Below are 24,256 nucleotides of genomic sequence, written 5' to 3' on the forward strand. Positions count from 1 at the left end.
TCTTAACTCAAAGGGGAATTTTAATTGGTATTGACTCTATACTAGTGAGTTCCAGAATTCCCTTCAGGCGTGTGGGCTGAAATTAGCCAGTTGGACTTCAACAGAAAGTAAATACTGTACATATTTGTTCACCAGAATCTATTCCTTATCAAAAACATTTTAAATGGGAATAAGGAAACAAAATTGTGTTAATTTTGTTTTGATGTTAGCAAACAAGTAACAAACTCGTTTTTGTTCCACTTGAGCACTTTATAATTGTACCCTTAATACATCTAATAATAGGCTGAATTTCACATCTACTTGTCTTCAGTTTATGAAGAACATGTAGGATGTAGCCATTTTTAATACTGTCCTTCTTAGGTAAATTAAAATTTCCAACTTTTGAGTAAAAATAAAAGCAAATTGATGGTTCAATTCATAATTTATTTAAGTAAATAGCCCAGGAACAAAGAAAACCATCAGGTGAGGGGATCCCCAAGTCAAGGATAGGGAATCCCTGAGTTAAAGGCTGCCGTTAGCACTAGTGATTAGGGACTCACTTGTAATTAAATCCAACAGACACAAGAGTTCCTCAGAATCAGAACAGAGAATCATCACTCTCATTAAAGGGTGTGCTGTATTTTACTGTAAGGCAATAATAATAAGGCTTTTACAGTTATGTTGTTTATGTTGAAAGCAGTGTCAAATGGAAAACAGAGCAGGTGAAGGGAAATCCAAGAGCTCAAAGTTAGGAAATCCCTGAAAGTAAGAGAAAGTAGTGCAGAGAGAGGAAGAGTCTAAAAGAGAGAGAACCTTTGGTTTGAGCAGGTGAACTGGAAGTGGCCTCCACACCTGTACTCCTGTAAGTCTGTTTTTTATAGTGCCGAATGAAGTGTCCCTCTGCTTGGAACAATGTTGTCAGTTCCAGACAGTACAGCTCTTAGAGGGTTCCTGAGGGATCTTGTCTTATTTTGCCCTCACAGGAGATATATAATAATTTATGAAATATTGATTAACAACAGCTCATAACTTTCTGGTTCAAAGTCCAAAAGCTTTAATCACAGGCTAATAATTGACCAAGAGCAAAAGCCTCCAGGGATAATTAAACATCGCCCGAGTTCCTAGTGTCACTATCTGGGAAACAACCTGAAAAATCTTTCGTCTGCTGTCTGTGAAGGTCTGCCATGGGCTATTACAGGTTGTGATCCCCCCCACCACCACCACTTTCTCACACTTTCTGATCAAGTTGCAGATGAAAAGAATAATTCAGACAGAAAATAAACTTTGTCTTCAACAATTTTTAAAGAATTTATTACAAGGTGGGCCATTGTTTTCTGTGCAATGGACAGAAAGATTCAAATGGCTCTGAGGAGGTTGAAATTTGGAAAATTGGTGAAAATAAAGACGGTTTTATTCATTGAAATTATTATGTAGATATGGGCTCTCTACTGCAGGATTATGCCCCCTGTTTTATGGTATGTCATGGTGTCATTCACATAGGTCTCTTGACCTCTTGTCAAGAGATCTGAAGGCTGAATCCAACTAAGGGTTGGTCAACCTTAGTGTGAGAGCTTCATGATCACAAAGAGCTCATAGCCCAACCACTATTCGTTACTCTTCACCCCACCCTTCTGGTCAGCCTGTGTGAGACCTCCAGAGCATAAGAGTGAATAATAATAATTAATGATTGCTTACACTTATATAGCGCTTTTCTGGACACTCCACTCAAAGCACTTTACAGGTAATGGGGATCAACTCCACCACCACCAATGTGCAGCATCCACCCAGATGATGCGATGGCAGCCATAGTGCACCAGAACGCTCAGCACACATCAGCTATTAGTGGGGAGGAGAGCAGAGTAATGAAGCCTGCTCATTACTTGGAGATTATTAGGAGGCCATGATCAGTGAGGGCCAATGGGAAATTTGACCAGGACACCGGGGTTACACCCCTACTCTTGTCAAGAAACGGCCTGGGATTTTTAATGATTTTATACTACACTGATTTTTTTTTTCAGTATAGTGTCCCCATCACTATACTGGGGCATTAGGACCCACATGGACCGCAGGGTGAGCACCCCCTTCTGGCCCCACTAACACCCCACTAACCCACTAACACCTAACACCCACTAACACCAGCAGCAACCTTAGTTTTTCCCAGGAGGTCTCCCAACCAGGTACTGACCAGGCTCACAACTGCTTGGCTTTAGTGGGTTGCTAGTTGTGAGTTGCAGGTTGATATGGCTGCTGGCGAATGTAATCTCTGACTTAACGGCAATAGTCTGGGCCTGTTACTATCGTAGGCCTTTGTTTTCTCAACTGATGGACCTTATATTGAAACTAAGATTTAAAATATTCCTTAACCTGTACTGCAGATGTTATGAAAACATGGGACAATTTTTGGTGCTTGGGAAAATTAGCCTTGGTGTGAGCATGTGCATGCCTGTTTGTGTCTGTGTGTGCCCTGTGATGGACGGGCATCCTGTCCAGGGTGTATCCTGCCTTGCACTCATAGCTTGCCAGGTCAGACTCTGGCTTTCCCACAACCCTGAATTAGATGAAACCCTTAGAAATTGGCTAGATAAAATCATCTGTGGCTATATTTACTAGTGTTGGGAAAATAACCTTTAAAATGTAATCAGTTATTGTAACAAGGTACTTGTCTAAGAGATTATATTGGAAAAGTTTCAGATAAATATCTTAAAAAAGTGGTTATAATAAAATATGCAGTGTGTGAAAAGTTATAACTTAAGGAAGTATCTTTTAACTGCGACTAATTATTTTTCAAAGTAATTCCCCTAAATATTAATTTACTATAAAAATAAAATCAAATAGACATAAACCCTTATTAATAAACTCCTATTTTACCTAATAAAAATGTTCTGCACCTCCGATCGCTGTTGACAACAGAAGCAACTGTTGATAACACACACCTGTTATAGTGTGATATATACTGTATATATGCTTGCTTCGGCATGTCGTATACTAAAATTGGAACGATACAGAGAAGATGAGCCCCTGCGCAAGGATGACACAACAAATTCGTGAAGCATTCCATATTTTTGGGGTGGAGCGGTGGCTAAGGATCTGCTCTTGTGGCTGGAAGGTTGCCAGTTCAAATCCTGCAGCTAGCAGAGGAATCCTTCTCCATTGGGCTCCTGAGGAAGGCCCTCAACCCCAACTGCTTCAGGGGTGCTGTACAATGGCAGACCCTGCACTTTGACCCCAGGCTCTCTCCCTGTCTGTGTCTCATGGAGAGCAAGCTGAGGTATGCAAAAAGATCATTCCTAATGCAATAAATTGTAAATGGTTAATAAAGTGTGTTATTTATTATTATAAGTGGTAAAACTGATAATCTGATCATCAATAGCAATATTCAGCATTCTGGAGGTCAAAAGTTAGCAAACTTTTTCTTATCTGAGCCACTGGGAAAGTTCCTCTTCTCTACAATCACAGCCAGCCTGCAGTCTGGAGTGTGGAGCAAAAGAGCAGGTGAGTTTACCACAGCGACACTCTCAATCCATATAATCACATTTTTAATCAATCAGTCTTTTGATTTAAGTGTAATTTTGCAAAGCATCTGCTCAAAGCTGATAGCATAAAGCAAGCTTGGGAATTGGAATGTAAATAAACAGAAACAGCACAACCAGTCACCAGGTTTCAGGTTATCATGATAGGCAAAGATATAACTAGAAAAATGTCAGAGAAAACAACAGTTCATGTGCAGACCAATGTGAAGGTGACCCTTCACTGAATCATAAGGTTTGTGTAAATTTGTGGGGAAATGAGTTTTAAACTTTTACTCACCTGCAGTATGATTATGTCCACAAACAGAAAAAATATCACAAATAATTTGTGCATTGTCTTTATATTTTATATGTACAGTATATCTGTATGCACTTAAAATTAATAGATCACTAATCAGAGTTCACTGCTATCTGCCCTTAAAGCACTTGCCTTTCTTTATATATAATATAAACAATATTAAAGAATTATAATAATAAATTAAATATTTTTGTTGTGTTAAGTGCCAATAGAGGAATATGTATGACAATATCCATCCAATGTATTTCAATATGTGAATGTGCAACTAATTATTTCTAGCTATTAGCACTTAACAAAACACGACCTGTGAGGAGTTGATAGAACCAGTTTGGCCAGCTGATTGAAAAAAAAAGTGTTTGTCTAGTCCAGGGCCAGTCAGGAGACTCGAAGAGTGTAAATCTGTGTAATGAAATTCTTGAAATGTGTTTTATTAAATTCTTCATGATTTTTGCACTCCGCTCTCACTCGGCGTTTCATTAAAATAATTTCCACCTGCGGCAGCCTGCAACAGCTTGAAAATTTTGTTAGCTCGTTTGTCAAATTTAACAGTAACATGGCTGGGGCTGTGTAATTATTAACATGTGTGACTACAGGATGTGCTTTGTTCCATGTGCCACTCTCTGCGGCTTTTTTCAGCTTTATTTCTCCACAGAAGATTTAATATAGTTCAGTAATAAAATAAAAAAGCAGTGGTGTGTTGCAAACCTTTCAATTTGTAAACATGATTGTTGCATCATTTTACTGTGTTTAAAAGGTGTTTAAAACCTGAGCTTTCATAGAACAAGAGTTTGTTTGATGTTTTACATTTGCGCTTGAATAAGATTTACCCTGAAACTCACAAAATACTTTAAAATTATACATATGGCAGTATAAGACCACCAAAAAAGAATTCACATTCTTATTTAACGCTACATTCTGCTAATAATTTTATATAGTACGGTAACTTAAATTGTTTATCATTAATTTCTTCATCTTTTTCTTCATTTTTGCTGTTTTATTTAATTGTAATGGCCCTTTACATGCAATGTTATCTTAAAAAAATAAGAAAGGGAAAAAATGCAACGTTATCATAATCCAGCATTAAAAAATAATCGGGAAAGTAAATTATGCAGCAGACCATTTAAAATAAAGGTTTGTGTATACCTCAGATATGGAAAGAGAACAAATCTCTAAAACAGTCAATGATTCTGTTTTTTACTGATTTAAAATAATGACATATACAGCACTGTCTACAAATGTTTCAATTAATGATAAACTCACTGTATTACTCATCCATTTATTTCAGTGCTACTCATAACCTGAGATTCATGAACACAAAGATAAGCTTTTATTTTTAATACCCACTATACAGTATATATATTTAACTGTGTGCAATAATTTTTTATTCCACATCTCTTTTAAATGTTCTTAGTCCCTAAGGAAAGTTTTAGACTAAATTGAAATGTTTCATCAGCCAGTCTGTCTCTGATGGTGAGGATTAATAGTTGGAATATCTGGATCTAATCCTTTGCTGAAGGGAATTTTCAGCAGATGTTCTGTGAATCATACCGCTGAGTCTGTATAGCCAAGGGAGAGATAACCGATTGAAAACAGGAAAAAAGAAACAGGGGTCACTCTGCTGGCACTGCTGGTTTACAAATTTAAAGTGATTAAAATTTAGAGTGATTTAAAGTAACTCTGTACATACAGAAGAGTTACAAATGAAAGGAGTCAATTCAGCTGTTCTAGCTCATTTGGTAATTTATTTACCTAAGAAAGTTTTATTTAAGTTATTTATTTATTAAGACGTCAGATTATTGGCTGTGTCACTTGTCCCATACTCCCATAACCCTTTGTGTAAAGAAGTGTTACTGTAAGTGCTTTGAATGCCCTTCCATGTAAAAGATTATGTCTTGAAGAAAACGTCTGGTCATGGAGAAGTTCAGATAATGACAGTACAGATCTTTCTCAAGCAAATGTATTTTCATGAATGGAACCTCGACCAAACTATTCTGAAGAGTTCTAAAAATAAAAATGATGTAGAATTGTTTTGTATCAATAACAGAGTACTATAAAAGATCATTGTTGCAATAAAACCACCCTTTTTGATCTTATATCTTTTTTCATTGAATTCATTAAGATGCACTAAATATTTTCTCAAATTCAAAAGGAATGCCATCTGGTTGATGGACATATTTTACAGACATCTGTTTATTGATTCTTGGACTCCTTCATCCTTCTGGTACCCCTATTTTTCTTATTTAGAGAAAAAATATTTGACCTATTTTCCTTCCTTCATTGCTTATCCTTTGAATGTACAAAAAATCCTTTTGTTTTTTCTTATAAGAAGCATAACAGTTACACAAAACCAAGCCTGAAAATTATCAGATGTTACAGTACATGTTAAATGTTATGTCTGTTATGGAAGTGGAGGAATTATAGCACTATATATATATATTAAAAAAGTATTCCGATACAGGCACTAAAGGAATCTAGCAGTCTCTGAATCTATGTGGATCAGACTAATTAAGAAACATTCCAAAAAGAATAGTATTGGTGATGAGATAAAGACCACCAAATGCAGTTGTTGATTATAATTCAACATTGTATAATTAAATTACAAATTTATGTGCAAACTAAATAGTTTATTTATGGGAGACTTGAACTTTCCCAACATAGACTAGGAAAGACCTACAGGAATATACACCTACAGGAATACCAAAAGAAGACACTGAAATGGTAGATATGATTAGTGAATACTTTCTTATCTTGTTTGTTAGAGAGCATAGGAAATGTCTGTATAGAAAAGATTGTATTTTCAAACAATCAAGAGTAAGGTTAGAGACTTGTTAGGGATCTGTGATCGTATTATCATGTGGACCACTACTTTTCTTAAGTATATCAATGATCTGATAAACTAGTCATGTTTGAGGGTGATAACCAATTTGTAAATTCTGTAAAAGCAGCAAATTAAATTCAAAGAGATTTTGATAGAAATCACAACTCGCTAAACACACGGCAGATGGCAGTTAATGTAGACAAATGTGGGGTAGTGAGCCTTACTTGGCTGCTCTCTTTTGAGTCCCCCCTCATATTGGAATGTCTTGTTGACCACAGGGTTAGGAGTATTGACATTATTCCGTATATACTGTATATACTAATGAGTGGCACTAATTAAGGAAATAACTGTATGCAGTTGTATGCAGTTGACAAGGATGTTACAGTGTACTGTCCTTTCCTCCTTTGTCTGTTGTAGTTACTCTCCATCTCCGTACTTCAGCACATCTACAAAATCAGATGTGTCACCACTGTGTGATAATAGATAAGCATCTAGGAACAAGTAATAGGTTTATTCCATGCTGAAAAAAAGAAGAAAGAGAACACAACGTTTCGGCCGTGGAGCCTTCTTCAGGTGTGAGAGAGACAGGGCAGTAGGCAAAGGTAAAGTAGCGAGAGAACAAAGGTTGGGAGGGAGGAGGAGTGAGAGGCGGGAGCAGGGGACAGAAAGAGAGGCCAATCAAGAGGTGTGAAGTCAGAATGGGTGCAGAGAGATGTGAAATGAAACTTCCAATGAATGGAGAAAATTTAAAAGAACAGTAATCTGTCGTTAAGGGAAGGGAGAATGTGTGATCCTAACTGCAGAATAATTTTAGTTTCGGTGGTCTTTCTGATGTATGAGTTCGGAAAACCGTCTTTGAGAACACAGACGGAGAGATTAGTGTGGTCGTGGCCGTCAGAGGTGAAATGAGAAACAATGGGCTTAGAGAGATCTTTAATCTTCACAGCCCTGACGTGTTCTCTGAAGCGGTCTCCGAGTCTCCTTCCTGTTTTTCCAATGTAGATGGCTGGGCATTTACTGCAAGAGATACAGTAAATAAGGTTGCTGGAGGTACAAGATGCTGTCTGGGTGATCCGGAATTGTCCTGAGGGGCCTTGAATGAGTGTGGTGGTGGCTGTGTACTTGCAGGTGATACAGCGAGCTCTGTTGCAAGGGAAAGTGCCTGGTGTGGATGGTTGTTGAGGGCGGTCAAGGGAGCTGTGAACAAGGAGGTTACGCAGATTAGGTGGTCATTTACAGCTCATTTCACCCCAACCACACTAAAAACTCTCTTCCTTTTTCACACTTCCTTAGGTTACGACGACTATGCAGCGACGACATCGACTTCGAGAACCAAGCCCTCGAAATGTACTCATTTTTTATCAACAGAGGATATCCCAGCAGTGTGATTGACAGGGCCCTTGCCCGAGCCAAAAACACCCCCCGGACCATCAACCCGATCAGGAACTCCCGCCGTAACAACCGCATTCCCTTGGTGCTTCCTTACCACCCTAACACACTTCCTATCCCCAGGACCATTAACCAGAACTTTTCCATCCTACAGGATGATCCCTCCATTGGGGCCCTCTTTTCTGATCGCCCTATCATCTCATATCGCCGACCACCTAATCTGCGTAACCTCCTTGTTCACAGCTCCCTTGACCGCCCTCAACAACAAGTTTGTTATTATTATTGTTTACGTGAGAATTTCTTCTCCCCTGAATGAGTAATTCACAAGCATGAGCAGGACAAAAGTTTGTTACCTTAAAAACAGCATCAATATTTTCAGGGCAAGTGTAATATTTTAATCTAACATTCAGGAAAATGCTTGGGAACTTTACATTCACCTTAATAATGGGAACACAATTTTCGCAATTTTTCACAAATATTAATTAACATGTTCGAATGCACCCTTAAAGTCACAAATAAAATTCACAGAAAAATATCCACATTACTCCGTATATATACTGTATGTATAATTAATATAATATTTAATATATAAGGATTCCCACGAATCCTGCAAACACAAATAACTGCTGTACAACAATTAATCCTTCAACATAATACTAGGCTGAAAACATAGTGTCCTGCAGGAGGCTTAAGCTTTTTTAGCCAATAGAAAACTTTCCATTGCAAAGGCTATCTGTACAGACACTACTACATCTGAATGAGACAGGCATTAGACAGTTAGGAGCAAGAATCCCCCGAGAAACTCAAAAACATCCTAACTACAATGGAAGAATGGAGAAAATAAGGAACATCTCTAAGAGAGAAATGAGAAATACAGGGAGCAGAATAAGATAGAGAACCGAAGAGAAACAAAATGCCAGGAGATACAGGCATCAGCAGGTAGTAATAATAATAATATTGTACCATAAGTTGTTGTCATTACCTCTAATGTGATAATGCTGGATAATGATGGTAAAGATTATGAAGGATTCCCATTTAATTACCTTGATGAGGACAACCACAAAAGCTCAGTGCTGAAATATCTGCTAAGTGGAAACTGTACATTCCCATCTTGAATATTGAACATTTTTTTAAAAATTTTCAGAATGCTGAAGATATCTCTGCTTGTGCTAACTGTGGCAGGTAGGGACTGAATTATTTTTTTCTCTTTCTGTTTCATTATTTAGGATTTTGTATTTTTGATCAAGAGTAAGACTAGCTGGTAAGAAACTGGCGAGTTCTGGGTAATATACTGGCTACAGCAACCTACTTATTAGCAGCCCAAATTTTTCTAGTGTGAAAGGACCTACCGGGGTTGTAAGTGGGTTCACATGGGTCAGCAGAGATCCGCTTGATATAGTGTGTTGACCTGGTCTAATGAATGCAAACTGTGCTCTTCATCATATGCACAGATGATTCACTGCAGGGATGTGTAGATGGAAGCCATATTTAAATTACCAAACAAAAAATTGAGCTCACGTTAGTTAAGAAATTAGTTTAGGTTATGTCTATAAAAACACAGGTGCTTATCAAAACAATCCTGCAAAATGTAGGATTCAATGTTATTGAAGTAATCATTTAAAGTAAAAATCCTTTAATTGTGTCACAGTACATTTAAAACAATAGAGTAACAGTACTTCGGGATATGTGTTGACAGCAACAAGTGAGTCCATGTACTCAACTCTATACCATACGATAAAATAAAAGGGCGCTACCTTTAAACCAGGGGCTTTCATTTCCTGGTCCTGGATACCCACACATCTGCTGGTTTTTGTTTGTGCCTAGCTCAGTTACACAACTGAACCCTTAATTGAGAAAATTATTGAACCGAGTTGAACTGTTTGAGTATTCTCTTAAACTTATTAGAGATCATCTTGTAAATGTTAGTAAATGTTAACTTTGTAAAATAAAATCTCAAACTTTTGAGAAGAAGCAGCTTGCAAATATTCCAATCAAGAAACATGTTGGTTCAATTATACTTTGATTAGGTGATTAAGCTAACATTGAATGAAACCCAGCAGGTGTGAGGGAGTCCGGGACTAGAATTTGGAACTCCTGCCATAGGTGATGAGAAAACTGGCTCTATGCTTTGGGGAATCAAGTGTATCTTTTATCCGTATTTTCCAATGTTTTTATGAACCAATATTAACATAAAAAATATAGAAAAAAATAATTTAAAATGTTTTATTGAGTTTAACAAAGAAGAATAAAAATTGCAAAAAAAATCTTCAGGATAACTCTATCCCAATGTGTAACTGTGTGTTTGTATAGGCCTCCATGCTGCCCCCAGTGTCCCACTGCAGAATGACATCTTGAAACAGGGGCCTCCTGAGACCAGCCAGAAGAAAATCATCGAGCACTCCAAGGCTCATGGTGAGAGAGAAAAAAGAGTAAAGGCAGACTGAAATACAATATACAGCCACAGGTCATCTGAATTCATTTCTGGAACACCATATTCCACATCAAAGCTGACGTTTGGCCTGCATTATGTTTTGAGTATGGAGTATTACTTCAAAGCTCATACATACTAATAACTCTTAGCATTTATATAATGCCTTTAAATGCAAAAAAAAAAATTAATTGCTTTACATACTGTATAGGAAGAGACCCACTTCATCTACCACTGAAGAGCAACACAGCAGAGTAATGGGCAAAAGCCATTTTGAGCCAGTAGGATTTTTAATGACCAAGCAGGCAAGACCACAGTTAAATATCTCATTTGAAGGCTGGTACATCCTATAGCACACATCTCCATTCAACATACTTAGACATTAATTTTGAAAAGCTAGTCCAGAAGGAAAAACACCACCTACTGGCCCTTCAACGCTACTTCCTGCACCAAGGGCTCTATTTAGATGTCTGACAAAGCCTAACCGTGGTCAGCTTCTGTGATGTGATGAGAGGCTAGAAGGTAGTAGTGCTGCTGACTGCAGTTGACATGAAGTTGCTCAAGCAGTTAACTTTAACTGCACACAAGTTGAGCTCAATGGCCCAGATGTCATGAGTTTGATCCTGGGTCACATCACTATCTGAGTGTAACCACAAGCCCCCAGATGGAGAGGAACACTTTTCACAGAGTGAAATTTCCAAAAGTGACTCCTGAAATTTCCCAGATGAGTGCAGGGTTGGAGTAAGTAAGAAAGGCACCATTCATCCAGTCGGTGCTCTACAAATTTAGCAGCACATCAAAAGTGAATAGGCACTCACTTTCCTCAACTGCAGCACAAGAGTTGTTATCATTAACTGTAAAAGAAACAGTGAGTATGAAATGAAACATAAAAAATGTTCAAATATACTGTCCTTCTACAGGGAGCTCTATAGATTATCGGAGACAGGGCACTCAGCCTTCTCGGGCCATACTGGTGGACATGATATCAGGTCTTCCCAGAATTCCTGCCAGTGAAATGGAGAGGAACTACAGAACAATAGGTGAGCAAATCTCTTGTTGAACTGTATTTTTAGTGTAGAAAAGAGTCATATACAGCAGTTTATTCTAAAAGCCATGTTGATTACACTGTAATATCTATATGCTTTCCACTGTACTGGAGGACATAGTTTAGTTTAATAATGGTGTACATTTTGTTTTAGGTTTTAGGGAAGGTTTTAGGCCTTCCCAGAACTTCTGCCAGAAAACGGTCAAGAACTACAAGACCAAAAGTGATTGAGACACCAGAAGCTTAATTCATAGCTTAAGATATTTTGTAGGGAATGTGTCTGTAACATCTGCAGATGTTGCTTGCAGCACATTTGGTGATGTGTGTCTCTCTGTGTTCAGATCTCAACAAGGCCTCTATAGACCTGTTCAGACAGGGAACCCAGCCCTCTAGGGCCGTCCTGGTGGACCTCAATACAGGGCTCCCCAGGTTACCACTCAGCGAGATGGACAGGACCTATGTGCTGTCAGGTGAGTCAGACAGAAGGGATGAAAAAAGGAAGAACAACGAAAAGTAAAAAGAATGCCAGGAAAAAAAAAGTGCAAAGAAAGATCTTCTTCTGGTGTACCCATAAGAGTGTGTTATAATCTTTAGTTTTTAGTGGGAAAACTCGTAGAGGGAATCTTCAGGACTCACAGGGCCTTAAAACAGGAAACTGAAACTCTATATCTTTCTGGAAAGCACTCACACCACTTCCCTTCATTCTTTGAATGTGCTCTGATATGTTATGGAATTTGTTTTACAGAAAAGGAAAAATTTGAAAATCCATTTCTATACCATTTATATTACTGGACCAACAAACGTTAGTGGCTTCATTATATAACAAAGAAAATGTACCTTGTTGTTCACTGACATTGTTGGTTGTCTGTGTCCAGGGCATAAAAATGAAGGTGAACATCTTGAGATCACTGAACTGAAGGCACCAGCCCTGATTAAAGGTGAGGCTCACAGGATACTAAGTGACTGTCCAGAAGTCCAATATGAGACCAATAAACAGGCAGCGCTTTGGAGCAGTGATTATGATTCTGGGCTTGCATCTGGAGGGTTGTGGGCTCAAAACCCAGGTGATATAGCAATTCAGTCTTCTTCAGTTAGGTGATTCACCTGGATTTGTCTGGCAAAATACCCACCTGTATAAATTGTGTAAAAATGTAAGGTGCTTTGATAATCATATCAGCCAAATGAAACAACAATGCAGTAAATGAAGGCCCACTGCAGTTTGATACCATTGTATTTGTCAGTGAGTTCAATCCAGTGGGCATTTGATTCAGAATCTATGGACAGTCTAATATTACCACTGATTTCAAACACCAGTTATTTATAACCTTTTAATTTACCTCAAATCTGGTTGCATTGAAAAAGTATATTGTAAGGAACCATCTTTCCATCACTCATCAAAACCACATTATCTTTTCTTCCTTAAAGGATAAGAATTAGATTTACTAACTGTTCAAAGACAAAATATCACTGACATAAAAGCATCAGAACATATCTTTTAAAAAGCTGTTTGGTGTCCTTCATGTGTACCTCATGTTGCCTTTGAATTTAGAAACAGCAATACAAATGCAAATTGAGTGTCAGGGGAAAATCCCTACTCTTGAATTCCCTGAACTTGAAGCCAAATCCTGCACTCTGAATGACTGGGACTCAGTTGTACTTTAATAAAATTAAACATTATCCATCCATCCATGTGTTCTTAATGTGGACTGATGTTTTTCTAATGTAATGACAATTTACTGTTGTATTTGAGGTAAAACACTCTCGCTCCTTTGCTTCATTTTAAAACAGGAAGATTTAAATGATGCTCAAGTCAGTCCTATCCCAGTGTTTAACTGTGTATTCTCTTGTATTTGCACAGGCCTCCATGCTGCTCCCAGTGTTCCAGTGAGGAATTACATCCTGAATCAGGGGCCTCCTATGTCCAGCCAGACCAAAATCATTGAGCACCCCAAACCTAATGGTGAGAAAGAGAAAGGGAGAGGAAGACAAGAAAGATATACAATATACAGAAACATGGGGATTAGAGTCTGAACCACATTTTTAGAAGCAAGTCTAAGGTGTAAAATGGATTAGTCCATTTATTATGTGATTTTATTGACATACATACTGTCCTTCTACAGGGAGCTCTATAGATTACCGCAAACAGGGCACACAGCCTTCTCAGGCCATACTGGTGGACATGTTGTCAGGTCTTCCCAGAATTCCTGCCAGCGAGATGGAGAGGAACTACAGGACAACAGGTGAGTGAGGTGGGGGAAGAAAACCTCGTTTGTGCTTCTGGGATGGGGGGAATGTGGTATTGGGAAGATTTATCACTTTATTTTCTGGCTTATTATTAATGTTCAGATCTTTCCTCCTTTATCTCTTGAATTGTATTTCTTAATCTAGAAAAAATAAAAAGGCAGAGTCATATACAGTTCAGCAATTTATTCCAAACAAAACGATTCACAGTTTATTCCACAGTTGAACTAGTTAGTGTATTATTTTCAAACTATATCTCTTCCTATTCCATTACTCATTAAATGTAAAATTGCTGTGTATTCCATCAATATGACAATACTATATTTCCATTCACTGCCACAGGATAAATGTATTATGTATGTACAACATATAAATCGAAGCTGTTTGCAAAATATTAGGCTATATTTCATGTTACGAATACATAGGATGCTAACACCTGGGCAATGTCATATAAATAGAGACGCAGTTATATTTACAGATAAGTGAATATATTAATGTGAGCCAAGGCAGACACCCAACACAGAAAGTGAAATGGATTGTTAGGAGGATTGGTAGTGCTGAAAACATAGTAAATAGTTTGAATGTGATGAAAGAGATCTGGGGATGGTAATAATATCTACTTTCCCTGTTCAATTTTATTTTGCTGTATGAGCTATATTTCTTCCCATAAAAAAAATGTAAAGAGACATTTGTTATTCTGGAGAATAAGAAACATTTAAGATGTGTCTCAATGACTCCTTCTTTGCAGGCTTAACTAAAAATAAGTTTTCCAAATTGGTAAATACCTCTATACTTTTTCAGTCCCTTTGTCCTGATGATGGTCATAGCTTGTTTAAAATCCAAAATAACTTTATAATTTCTATTTTGTGCAGTCAGTGATGTCTTGATAATGACCTGATAACTCTCATTCTGTGACACTGAGCTATAGCTCCATTAATCTTGCAGTTAATGGACAAATAATTTTCTAACAAAAAGGCCTCCACTTTACTCATTTACTAACCAGAGCCAGTTATGTGTTCCGAGTTGTGCTGTGAACTGTTTTTCAGCTCACCTGCAGACCCAAATCAGACACAAAAAAGTGCTTTAGATCATTAAGGAAGACAGCTGGTGTCTGAAAGATAAAAAGTAATTTGAACATCTAGGTTTCCCTTTAATTTGTAGCAGATGTGTTGTTAGTGTTTTTCTATGTTCAGACCTCAACAAGGCCTCTATAGACCTGTTCAGACAGGAAACCCAGCCCTCTAGGGCCATCCTGGTGGACCTCAATACAGGGCTCCCCAGGTTACCACTCAGCGAGATGGACAGGACCTATGTACTGTCAGATGAGTCAGAGAAATGGGAGGGAGAAAGGTGGAATGAAGGGAAAAAACAGTGCAAACAAAAAAGATGAATGCACTTCCAGTATTCCCATAAGTGCACAACTGAGACAAATAGTGACTCAGACAGAGAGAAAAAAAGATTTGTATATGACCTCAGTCGTCCCTGTTTGGTTGGAAATCTAAGGAAAGCAAGCTGATGCCCTGTGGCACTCTGTCTTTTCACAAGACACTTCCTCACCGATGTCCTTTCACAATATCATTATGTGTTATTCTTTTTAAAATTATTTATAATATCATTGTCAAAGAAAATTAGTTTGTTTTTTTCACTCTACCAACAAAATCTTTAGCTACTCTAAAGAATGAAGAAGATTTTTTCTCTGATGATGTTGGCTCTCTTTTTCCAAGTCACAACAGTGAACTTGTGCAAACTGATGTGACTGAACTAAAGAGACCCTCCTTAATCAAAGGTGAGGCTTCCCAGATACAGAATGACTCTCCTTGTACCCAGCATAAAACCATAGGAAGGGGTGTGCCAGAAAATAAAACCCAAATGGATTCACAAAATGTAGCTTTGTACATTCATGCCCAACCTGAAACGTTTTGTGTCAAATCTTTGCCCATTGAATGAGATTATCTGACACAAAACACCCTCCATCCTCCTCATATAGTACTTTCCAACATGTTACATGTGTTGTCATTGTTGTGGTTAAAACAAAAAAGGTAAATAGTTTTAAAAAACAAAATAAAAGCATTTGAACTTCCTCAAGTAACTCTTACTATACATTAGCTGTTGTCCTGAAATATTTAAATGAATCTCCCAAATTTGAAGCCTTTGTTTTCTAAATAGTAAAGCAAAAGACAATAAATGGAAATGTTTTATGAATGGAACCTTCTTTCTCTGTCTCTCCCTTTCTTTCTCATCTTTCTTACTTTCTCTGTTACCCACAGAGTCAGAGCGGTGCCAGGGACAGGTCATTGATGGCAAGTGCTACCAGTTCTTTGCCAGCCCACGGACCTTCAGTGAGGCGGAGGTGGGTGGAAACTCAGGCGATCTGCTAACGTGAACAGTGCAGTCCTGTTAGCGACACAGCAGGCAGCATATATTAATGTTACACCGCAGAAAACCAGGGACTGAGGTGGGCTGGTTTCACAGACATCTGCTCTTTATTGTGCATAACTCGCAACTGACACAGAATGGCACAAAACCCGCCAAGTACTGTAAAGCAGTAACCCCCTAAACCCAAAGCGCAGCAGCATCGTAAACCCCAAGCAGACGCTGTGCGCAACATAACAGTTAACCCACCTTTTTTGCATAAATGATGTAACTGATAAGTTTATTAGTTATGAAATCTAATAACTCCCTCAAGTCCATTTTTTTAAATTGTCTTTACACTTTTTGTTGATTTACAGCGATGATTTCACCATATTTAGTTTGTAATTGTATAATTAATCACAGCTCCTATGGCAATTATCTCCACTAATCATCAGTAATATTAGAGTGCCTGCAGTAATGTTTGTAGGCTAATGACTGAATGACAGGCTTCCAATGGTTGAATGTGAGGCTCCAAAGGTTATGCAGACAAGAAATCTCCAGGCTCTGAATCGGGGGAGCCCAACTCCAGTCCTCTAGGACCACTTCCTAGCAGATTTTATAGGCTTCCCTATACCCCAGCCTTTGAACAAAAAAGAAATGTGTCAACTTGTCTAATTAATCTAATAATGCATTTAATAATAATAATAATAATAATAATAATAATAATAATTGCTTACACTTATATAGCGCTTTTCTGGACACTCCACTCAAAGCCCTTATTTAATTAAGCAATTAACATGTGAAGTGAGAATAAAAACATTCTTGTCCTCCAGGGCTGAGTGTTTGCTCTCCTTACCTAGATATTTTTTTTTCTTACCTGTTAAGAGTTGAAATCAGGATGAGTCTAGATCGTATCAGTATCTGTGACTGCCTTCCTCAAGCGATTCTTTTCAAATCTGCTTAGTCCCTCCAAGGGCATGGAGATGATTTGGCCAGGGATCTCCTGGCTCCTAGAGAAACAGTTACCCCTTATTTCATAGTTTCTGTCTGAACTGCAGTCATTCTTCCTTTCAGGGCTGAACTGCCTATAGAGTGCTGGAGGACATTTCAAGCTAGAAATAAATAACTAATTGGCTAGATGGGAGCTGTCAGATCTCTCTGTGGTACAGAAGTTAAAAAGTGAAAACACAGATGTAAATTCCTCATTGAATAGGTACATAATACTAAATAATTGTTAATTCTATATTTTTTTAGAAAACTAACTTTTACCACCTAAGCTCCTTGTAGAACTGGCCTGATTCCCATGACTAGGATAGGTTACCACTGTTAATGATAGTCTGCTCAGTTGTTCAGTCAGGTTAAATAAACACTTTGCTGACTGAGTGCAGAACAGCTCTTAACACACAGGGACACTCAGGGACAGGGATACATGTGTCAATACCTACCCTTATATTTTCATATTTTACATAATATTAGTGTTCAAGCTAAATCTCATCATTATTAATTCCCAAAATAAAAGTTTAAGTGAGGTATAAAACTGATGGTTTCAGATATGTTGGTTTGGCTTTGTTCTACTGTTTCATTGATCCAGGTAGATTGTTAAAGGAAAATTATTTTTCCCTAAAGGATTTACAACTTAAACATAGACTCCACTGCTGCATATTGAAACAGGTATCAATACAGCAAACTAAATCCAATATTAGGAGTGAGTAAGAGTCCAAAAACAAATCAGCACAGTTTTTTTAAGCAAAGCACTCGTAAGAAGCTCCCTGATAAAATATGTTTGTTTTTATTTTATTAAAAAAGTGTATTGTATGTATCAAGTGTTTTATATTACAGGACATGGGCATTTTCATTCATACAATTACAGTGTGAAGCCTATAGGAAAAATTAAAATAGCATATCAGTTATGTCTCTGTCCAGAGAGTCTGTCATCAGCCTGAATCTAAAAGTTTGATTGTTTATATGTTTATGTTGAGAGTGTGCATGTCTATCCTGAGAGTTTGTGTTTCTGTCTTATGAATCTGTGGGTCTATCCTGAGAGTCTGTCAGTGCTGTGAAGTTGTGTGTCTATCCTGATTATGTCAGTCGTCTGAATCTGTGAGTCTATCCTAATAGTTTAATTGTCTATATGTTTACCTCAAGAGCCTGCATCTCTGTACTGAGAGTTTGTGTTTCTGTCTTGAGAATCTGTGAATCTTTGAATGTCTGTATGTTTATCCTGTGAACCTGCATGCCTGCCAGTAGTTCTTTGAGTCTACGTGTCTGTCCTGAGAATCAGTCTGCTTCTCCAGTCCACCTGCAGGGAGCTCTTCCCGGGAGGACATCTGACCTCAGTGACTTCCCCAGCTCTGCACTCCCACCTCATCTCTTTGGTTATCAACACCAATGGAGGCCCAGCACTCACCTGGCTGGGAGCCTTTAATTTCAATCACCTAAATGTAAGTAATTCCTTTCAGCTCTGTACAGGAGGCAGACACTTTTCACAGTACCCTCAAGCTCTCTGACCCTCTTTATAGCATCCTCAGACATTAGCTCGTCTCAAGATAACTAAAATGAGTTTCCATTGTTTTATTGAAACTACAGCAATTGGATCCAACCAAGTATGTCAATTAAGAAAAACAAATGGTTTTACAGTGGTGACCTGGGGAGAGTATCAAAAGTAAAACTGTCATACAGAGGATTTGAACTCATGGCCTTCTGCGGTGGAGTCCAGAGCCCTAACCATTTCTGTACTTTCTTATTTCAAACTGTCCGCTCCAAAGTACAATATATTCATTGGTGAATCATAAAACTCATGTGCTGAAGTTTATCATGGATGAATTTACACAGTAACAGAGGGGATCAGTATAGTCCAATACAGGAAAGTAAAGATTAAAGAATAATCACTATTCAACTCAAGTCTGCATTATAACTGATATACTGTATAAAACCGTTACATATATAATTTTTAATTGGCACAGGTTAACATTTTTTTTTTTAAAGTCATGGTGTACTTTTTAAAAAGAAGTTATTTTTTGCTCACTTCAAACAGAATCTTCAGTAGTGTTCACCCCTATTATGAACAGGCACATACTTCAACTCTGTACAAGGGCTATAAACATCTGCAGTTATCATGTGTCAGTGCAACTACCCCATCTGCTGCTCAGCAGTTTAATAGCAGCACTAAAATTTAGTCAAAGAATACAACAGGTTTCAGATGGAAATGGCAGGTTTCTTGAATCTGTTTAGTGTGTCCTCACTTGCAGATGTAAATCACTACAAGAAAATCAAAAATACAGATTTGCATTAGAAAATTGGGATCAATTAACAAAAACCAGACCAGAGTTGTTTTAAAATGGTTTGACAATATTCTTAGTCATCTTAAAAACAATTCATGCATTGCAAGCAATCTTGTAGTTCTTGTAAGAGAGGACCCACTTCATCCACCACTGAATCATCTTCATGTGACGCATGACAGCCATTATGTACCAGCAGACTGTCCTAATTGAATAATGGGGGAAACTAGTTACCTGAGGCACTCAAATGAGATTCCCAGCTGTCCAGAATGTTGTTTCCCCTGTGCTCCTCATTCTTGTTTCTGTTTCTCCTTAGAATGGCCAATTTGTGTGGACAGATGATTCTGCCTGGGACTACACTGCCTGGCTTCCTGGACAGCCTCACATCCAGGGCAAAGAGAACTGCCTGGAGATGTTTAAGATGGGTAAGTCTCTCTGGTGTTAGCTGATGACCGAAGTGAGGTAAGCAAGCATCCAGAGCTATTGTTACTATACTGTGTACACTACAATGGCTGGATTTTTACTGGCTTGTTAATTTATACAACTATATAGCACATACAATGAGATACATACTGTGCATATATATTTGTTAGTTCAATTAAGGCTTCAGTTAGGTAATTAAGTTCAGCTGGAATGGTGCAACAGTGGGTAGCATTGTAGCCTCATAGGGCTGCAGCCCTGAGTTCACCTGGGGTACTATATGCTATTTGTATGTTCTCCCTGTGTTCACGTGGGTTTCCCCTGGTTGCTGGTTAATGGAATAAAAACTACTAGGTCCTCCAGGAGTAGAATTCGGGACTCCAGCTTTAGAGAACTGTGTATTCGTTTGATCAAGTCCACATTTCTTCAGCACTATGGGGGTAAAGATGAAACTGTGTTATTTTACTATAGATTAAGAAGAGCTGTTGCTGATGAGTATTTCCCCTTTCCTCTTTTTCTGCAGATGTGGAGCTGTGGAGTGTGGTGGACTGTGGCATGAGAAGAGCCTTCATATGCTCTTATTCAGTGACTGTGTGAGGAACTGGGTAGTCTGACTGGAGTGTCTTACTTAGGTACTTAAGAGTCAGCATCTCGTTCACTCCCTTTTAAAATGTACCAATTAACCATCTGTAATTGACTTGCATATAAAAAAAGACATAATTACTATCAATTGCTGTAATGTTTTGCATGTATCAAAATATTTGGGATTCTGGTGCATTTACTTGTTATATATACATAGAATGTTGACAGAATAATAAATATCTCTAATTGTATTCATTCTGTAGTTGCCAGAGGTATAATACATGTTGGGATATAAGCAAATATAATCCAAATGCTTTCATAGGTCTGTTTTTGGAGCTACACATTAATAGGAAACTTCATTATAACATGTTCATGCTTACTTAGATTAGTTGTCTACAAGAAATTAAAAATAGTTTACTGAAATGTCTTTCCTTTTTTAGCATGGACTCTATTTTGTCACACACAGTATTGACTTTAAATTTGTTAGGGAAAAAGAAATATAGTCACAGATATAAAATGCCAATATAAGGGTAGCAGTAGCAGGGCAGTAGTTGTTGAAGCTATACATCGTAAAGACTTAAATAGAAAACCCATGTGTACATGAGTGGGACACTGCTATAACGTTTAACAAGGTACTTCGGTTAAACCTTGTTCTGGTGAAAACAACCTGCTACTGACATGGATGTCATTGTTAATTAAACTATTTTCTCATTGACCTACTGGTTAAAGTGACTTCTCCTCACAGTTGCTGTACAGGACACAGAGTTTCTTTATTTTAACAGGGGCTTTGTCTCAGCTGTGGTAAAAGCATACAAATCCTTCTGCTAGTGGTATCAGTAGTTTGGCACGGTCAGGGAATTTTAGAAACTGCATTATCTAATGGTTTGGGGAAATGCAGTACTTATCCCTTATCTTAGAGTATTTGGAACACAATAACAGTGCATCTTTAACTTTTCACTCTCTCTTAACTCTGCAGCCAGCTTTATTTCAGAAGAGATCTACAGTACCTGTCAGAAGTTAGAGAAACTGTCCAATTGTTATGGAGTGGTTAACTACAGTTTGAAGTGGCTTCGGAATGTGTACACAAAGACAGGTTATCTAATGAAGATAGAGAAGATGGACAGTCACAAAAAGAGGTTAAAATGAGATTATGATATACTGTAGGCCAAGACATACTTACACAATCTTTTTTCCACCATTAAGTTTAATAGGCTTCATGAAGACAAAAGATTCTCTTGGCAGTGCTTTCAGTCAAGGGTGATTTTCTTATCTTTGGACTGATGAGACCAATGCGGGATAGACAAAGAGGCATGTGTGTCCCGGAAGAAGGAATGGTCCTGGGTTGATAATCTGGTCCATTATTCTCGTTTTTCCATCTCCTGTTAATGTAATGTGGGTTGCAAGTGCTGAAATCCTTTCATATGAAGTGCTCCTGGGAAATAGTCTCTCTTGAGTCGGTGTCAATGTTGCAGTTTTCCATGTTGGCCTTGAGGACATGTTTGAAGTGTATTTTCTGCCCTCTTGGATTTATGCCTGAGAGAAAAAGACTTGCACATAAGTCTTTGATTGCTTAGATTGTGTTCTTTGAAAGTCCAGAAAAATTATGAATGACATATAATTCCATCATCAATGAAATATCAACAAATTTAACAGTGAACAATTTCTTGCATTAGGAATTTGTATTTTCACATACCCAAGCTTGCTGTGAGACACACAGACAGGGAGAGAAGCTGGGGGTCAGAGTGCAGAGTGCAGGGTCTTTGCTCAGGGGCCCAAAAGAGTATGATGCCTCTGCTGGCTGCAGGATTTGAACCAGCAACCTTCCAACCACAAGTATAAATCCTTAGTCACAGTGCCACCACTCTGCCCCAATGTGACCAGGATTATAAAAAATGTGATTAACACCCTACAGATACCCACTGCTGATCAACATACAGAAAAGAGCAATAAAGTATTGACCACATCTAAAAACTCCTACCACAACAAGGACATGCTAAGCCAAGAGCTGAACCCAAAGAAGAAGAACCCCTGAGCCTGAAGAGTCCCTGAAGTTCACTGCCCCTAGCCACACAGACACCAGGCAACCTCAGGACAGCACTGCTAGAACATCCCAAATCAGAGTCAACCAAATCATAGCACAGATCACACAACACCATCTTGCATACTGGGACACGCACACAAATACAACATTAACGAGAATGCTACAGGCTCAGTGACCACAATCTGGCCACAAAAACTGGGTGACATAGACAGACCTGGCTGCCCAGAGAGGACAGGAAGTGTTCCTACTGCTAGGAGGGAGAATCAGAGACAGAAATGTACTTTCCGCAGCAGTGTGAGAAATACCCTGAGATTCTTTCTTAAAATAGCAAACCCAATCCCAGAATTCCCAAAACAGCTTCCAATCCTACTTTGGGAATGAGCTGGCAGCACATACGTGATTTCCCATCACAGCCTGAGGAAAAGTGAGCCTGTATCTCAATAATATTTTAATTTTTTTATGAAAAAAGTGAACTGCCTATGATGTGTTAGTATTGTAAATGTTGTGTTAACTGTATCTGCTTTGGCAATACTGTAATTCATTGTTTGTGTCTGCATGTCTCCATCAATGTATTGGCGTTCTGTCCAGGGAGTATCTGCTTTGTGCCTAATACTTTTGGGATAGTCTTGATTTCCTTGAGTACAATTGCTAAGATACCACTGGGTCCTGGTTATTTATTAATTTTGAGTGCTTCTATAAGCTGAAGCAGTACTCCTTCTTCTATGATAGTTGAATAATTGTTTACCCAGACTATTAATAACAATTAATAAAGGAATCTACTGACACCACTAACGTCTGTCAACTTGGAACAACACAGGAACATTAGAAAGTTTGCAAGAGAGAAGAGGTGTATTGTAGCTTATTGGGTATTTAGGTGCTATTAGGTTTGAAGAATTCATTCAAGTTATGAACAGCATAGCCAGGTAACTTGCTCCAGACTCCCACTACTCTTTGTGTAAGAAAGCTGCTCCCTCTTCGTGGATTTTAAATACCTGAAACAAGTCTCCTCATAATCTTCTCTATGCAATACTAAAAACATTAATTTCCTTCAGCCTTCAGTAGGATATTATTTTGATCACATGAATGTACCTGGCTGTCATTCTCTGGACTGATTCCAGAGCAGCAATTTGTTTGATGTATTGTGTTGATCATTGGTATTCTAAAGCGGATCATTCCAACACATTTCATAGCTATGCCACATTTATCCTTGATTCAAATGCTATGCTTTCAACTATGTATCCTATCATTCTGTTTGCTTTTTATATTGCTACCGAACAATGTCTAGAAGATTAAAATGAAACACAAACATATTTACCCAAGTCTTCATTTATAAGTGGCTTCTTCAAGATCAGATTTCCATTTTATCTAGATTATATTTGTGCTACTGCTTTCTCACTCCAAAAAAGAAAAAAAAAACACTCAGATTAAAATGATACAAAATAAGAAATATAAACTGAAAGCATTTTTAAAATGTGTTCTAAAGAATTAAATGAAGCAATTATATGGACACAAGTAACTTTCTTAAAAAGAACTGAAGGAGGAACTGAATTCAGTGCTCCTGTTTTTTATTGCGAACACCAGCTTTAAAAATGGCGTGGTAAAATTATTCAGTTTCATATTCACATCTTACTGTTTGCCATGCAATATATTTAATGGAAGTATGCCAAGTTCATCTTACAAATTTTGTGCTTTTAGCTTGGAGTTACTTTCCTGTAACTGTCAAGGTATTTCTGCTTTGTTTTGTGAAAGACATCAAATTCCCTAAATGTTAAGAGTGGTGTAGGAGATTGGGGGTTTTAATTTGCAGTAACAATCAGAACTTGTAACAGTAGATTGTGAGAGTACTTGACTTATAGAA

At 38.0% G+C, this 24,256-nt stretch overlaps 1 protein-coding gene, 1 long non-coding RNA gene and 1 pseudogene across 2 annotated transcripts; 2 read left to right on the forward strand and 1 right to left on the reverse strand.

The window, feature by feature from the left end:
• The first annotated feature begins 2,942 nt into the window (after positions 1-2,942).
• Positions 2,943-3,043, forward strand: LOC148676441 (U6 spliceosomal RNA; annotated as a pseudogene).
• Positions 3,044-3,351: 308 nt separating this feature from the next.
• Positions 3,352-20,505, forward strand: LOC148676442 (uncharacterized). The gene is made up of 12 exons (XM_088608277.1): positions 3,352-3,471; positions 9,156-9,193; positions 10,322-10,423; positions 11,360-11,479; positions 11,826-11,954; positions 12,360-12,422; positions 13,343-13,444; positions 13,605-13,724; positions 15,993-16,075; positions 18,372-18,518; positions 19,672-19,780; positions 20,299-20,505. Exons 2-12 carry the CDS (start codon positions 9,157-9,159, stop codon positions 20,370-20,372), a joined length of 1,086 nt encoding a protein of 361 aa, XP_088464403.1. The 5' UTR covers positions 3,352-3,471; position 9,156; the 3' UTR covers positions 20,373-20,505.
• On the reverse strand, positions 20,404-23,867 carry LOC148676443 (uncharacterized). The gene is made up of 2 exons (XR_015926804.1): positions 23,714-23,867; positions 20,404-21,890 (listed from the first exon to the last, which is right to left on the reverse strand). It is a non-coding gene; the product is annotated as an uncharacterized LOC148676443 (long non-coding RNA).
• Between the last annotated feature and the right edge of the window lie 389 nt (positions 23,868-24,256).

The sequence above is a fragment of the Lepisosteus platostomus genome, chromosome 2, assembly GCF_059453375.1.
Source record: "Lepisosteus platostomus isolate fLepPlt1 chromosome 2, fLepPlt1.hap1, whole genome shotgun sequence".
Taxonomy (NCBI): domain Eukaryota; kingdom Metazoa; phylum Chordata; class Actinopteri; order Semionotiformes; family Lepisosteidae; genus Lepisosteus; species Lepisosteus platostomus.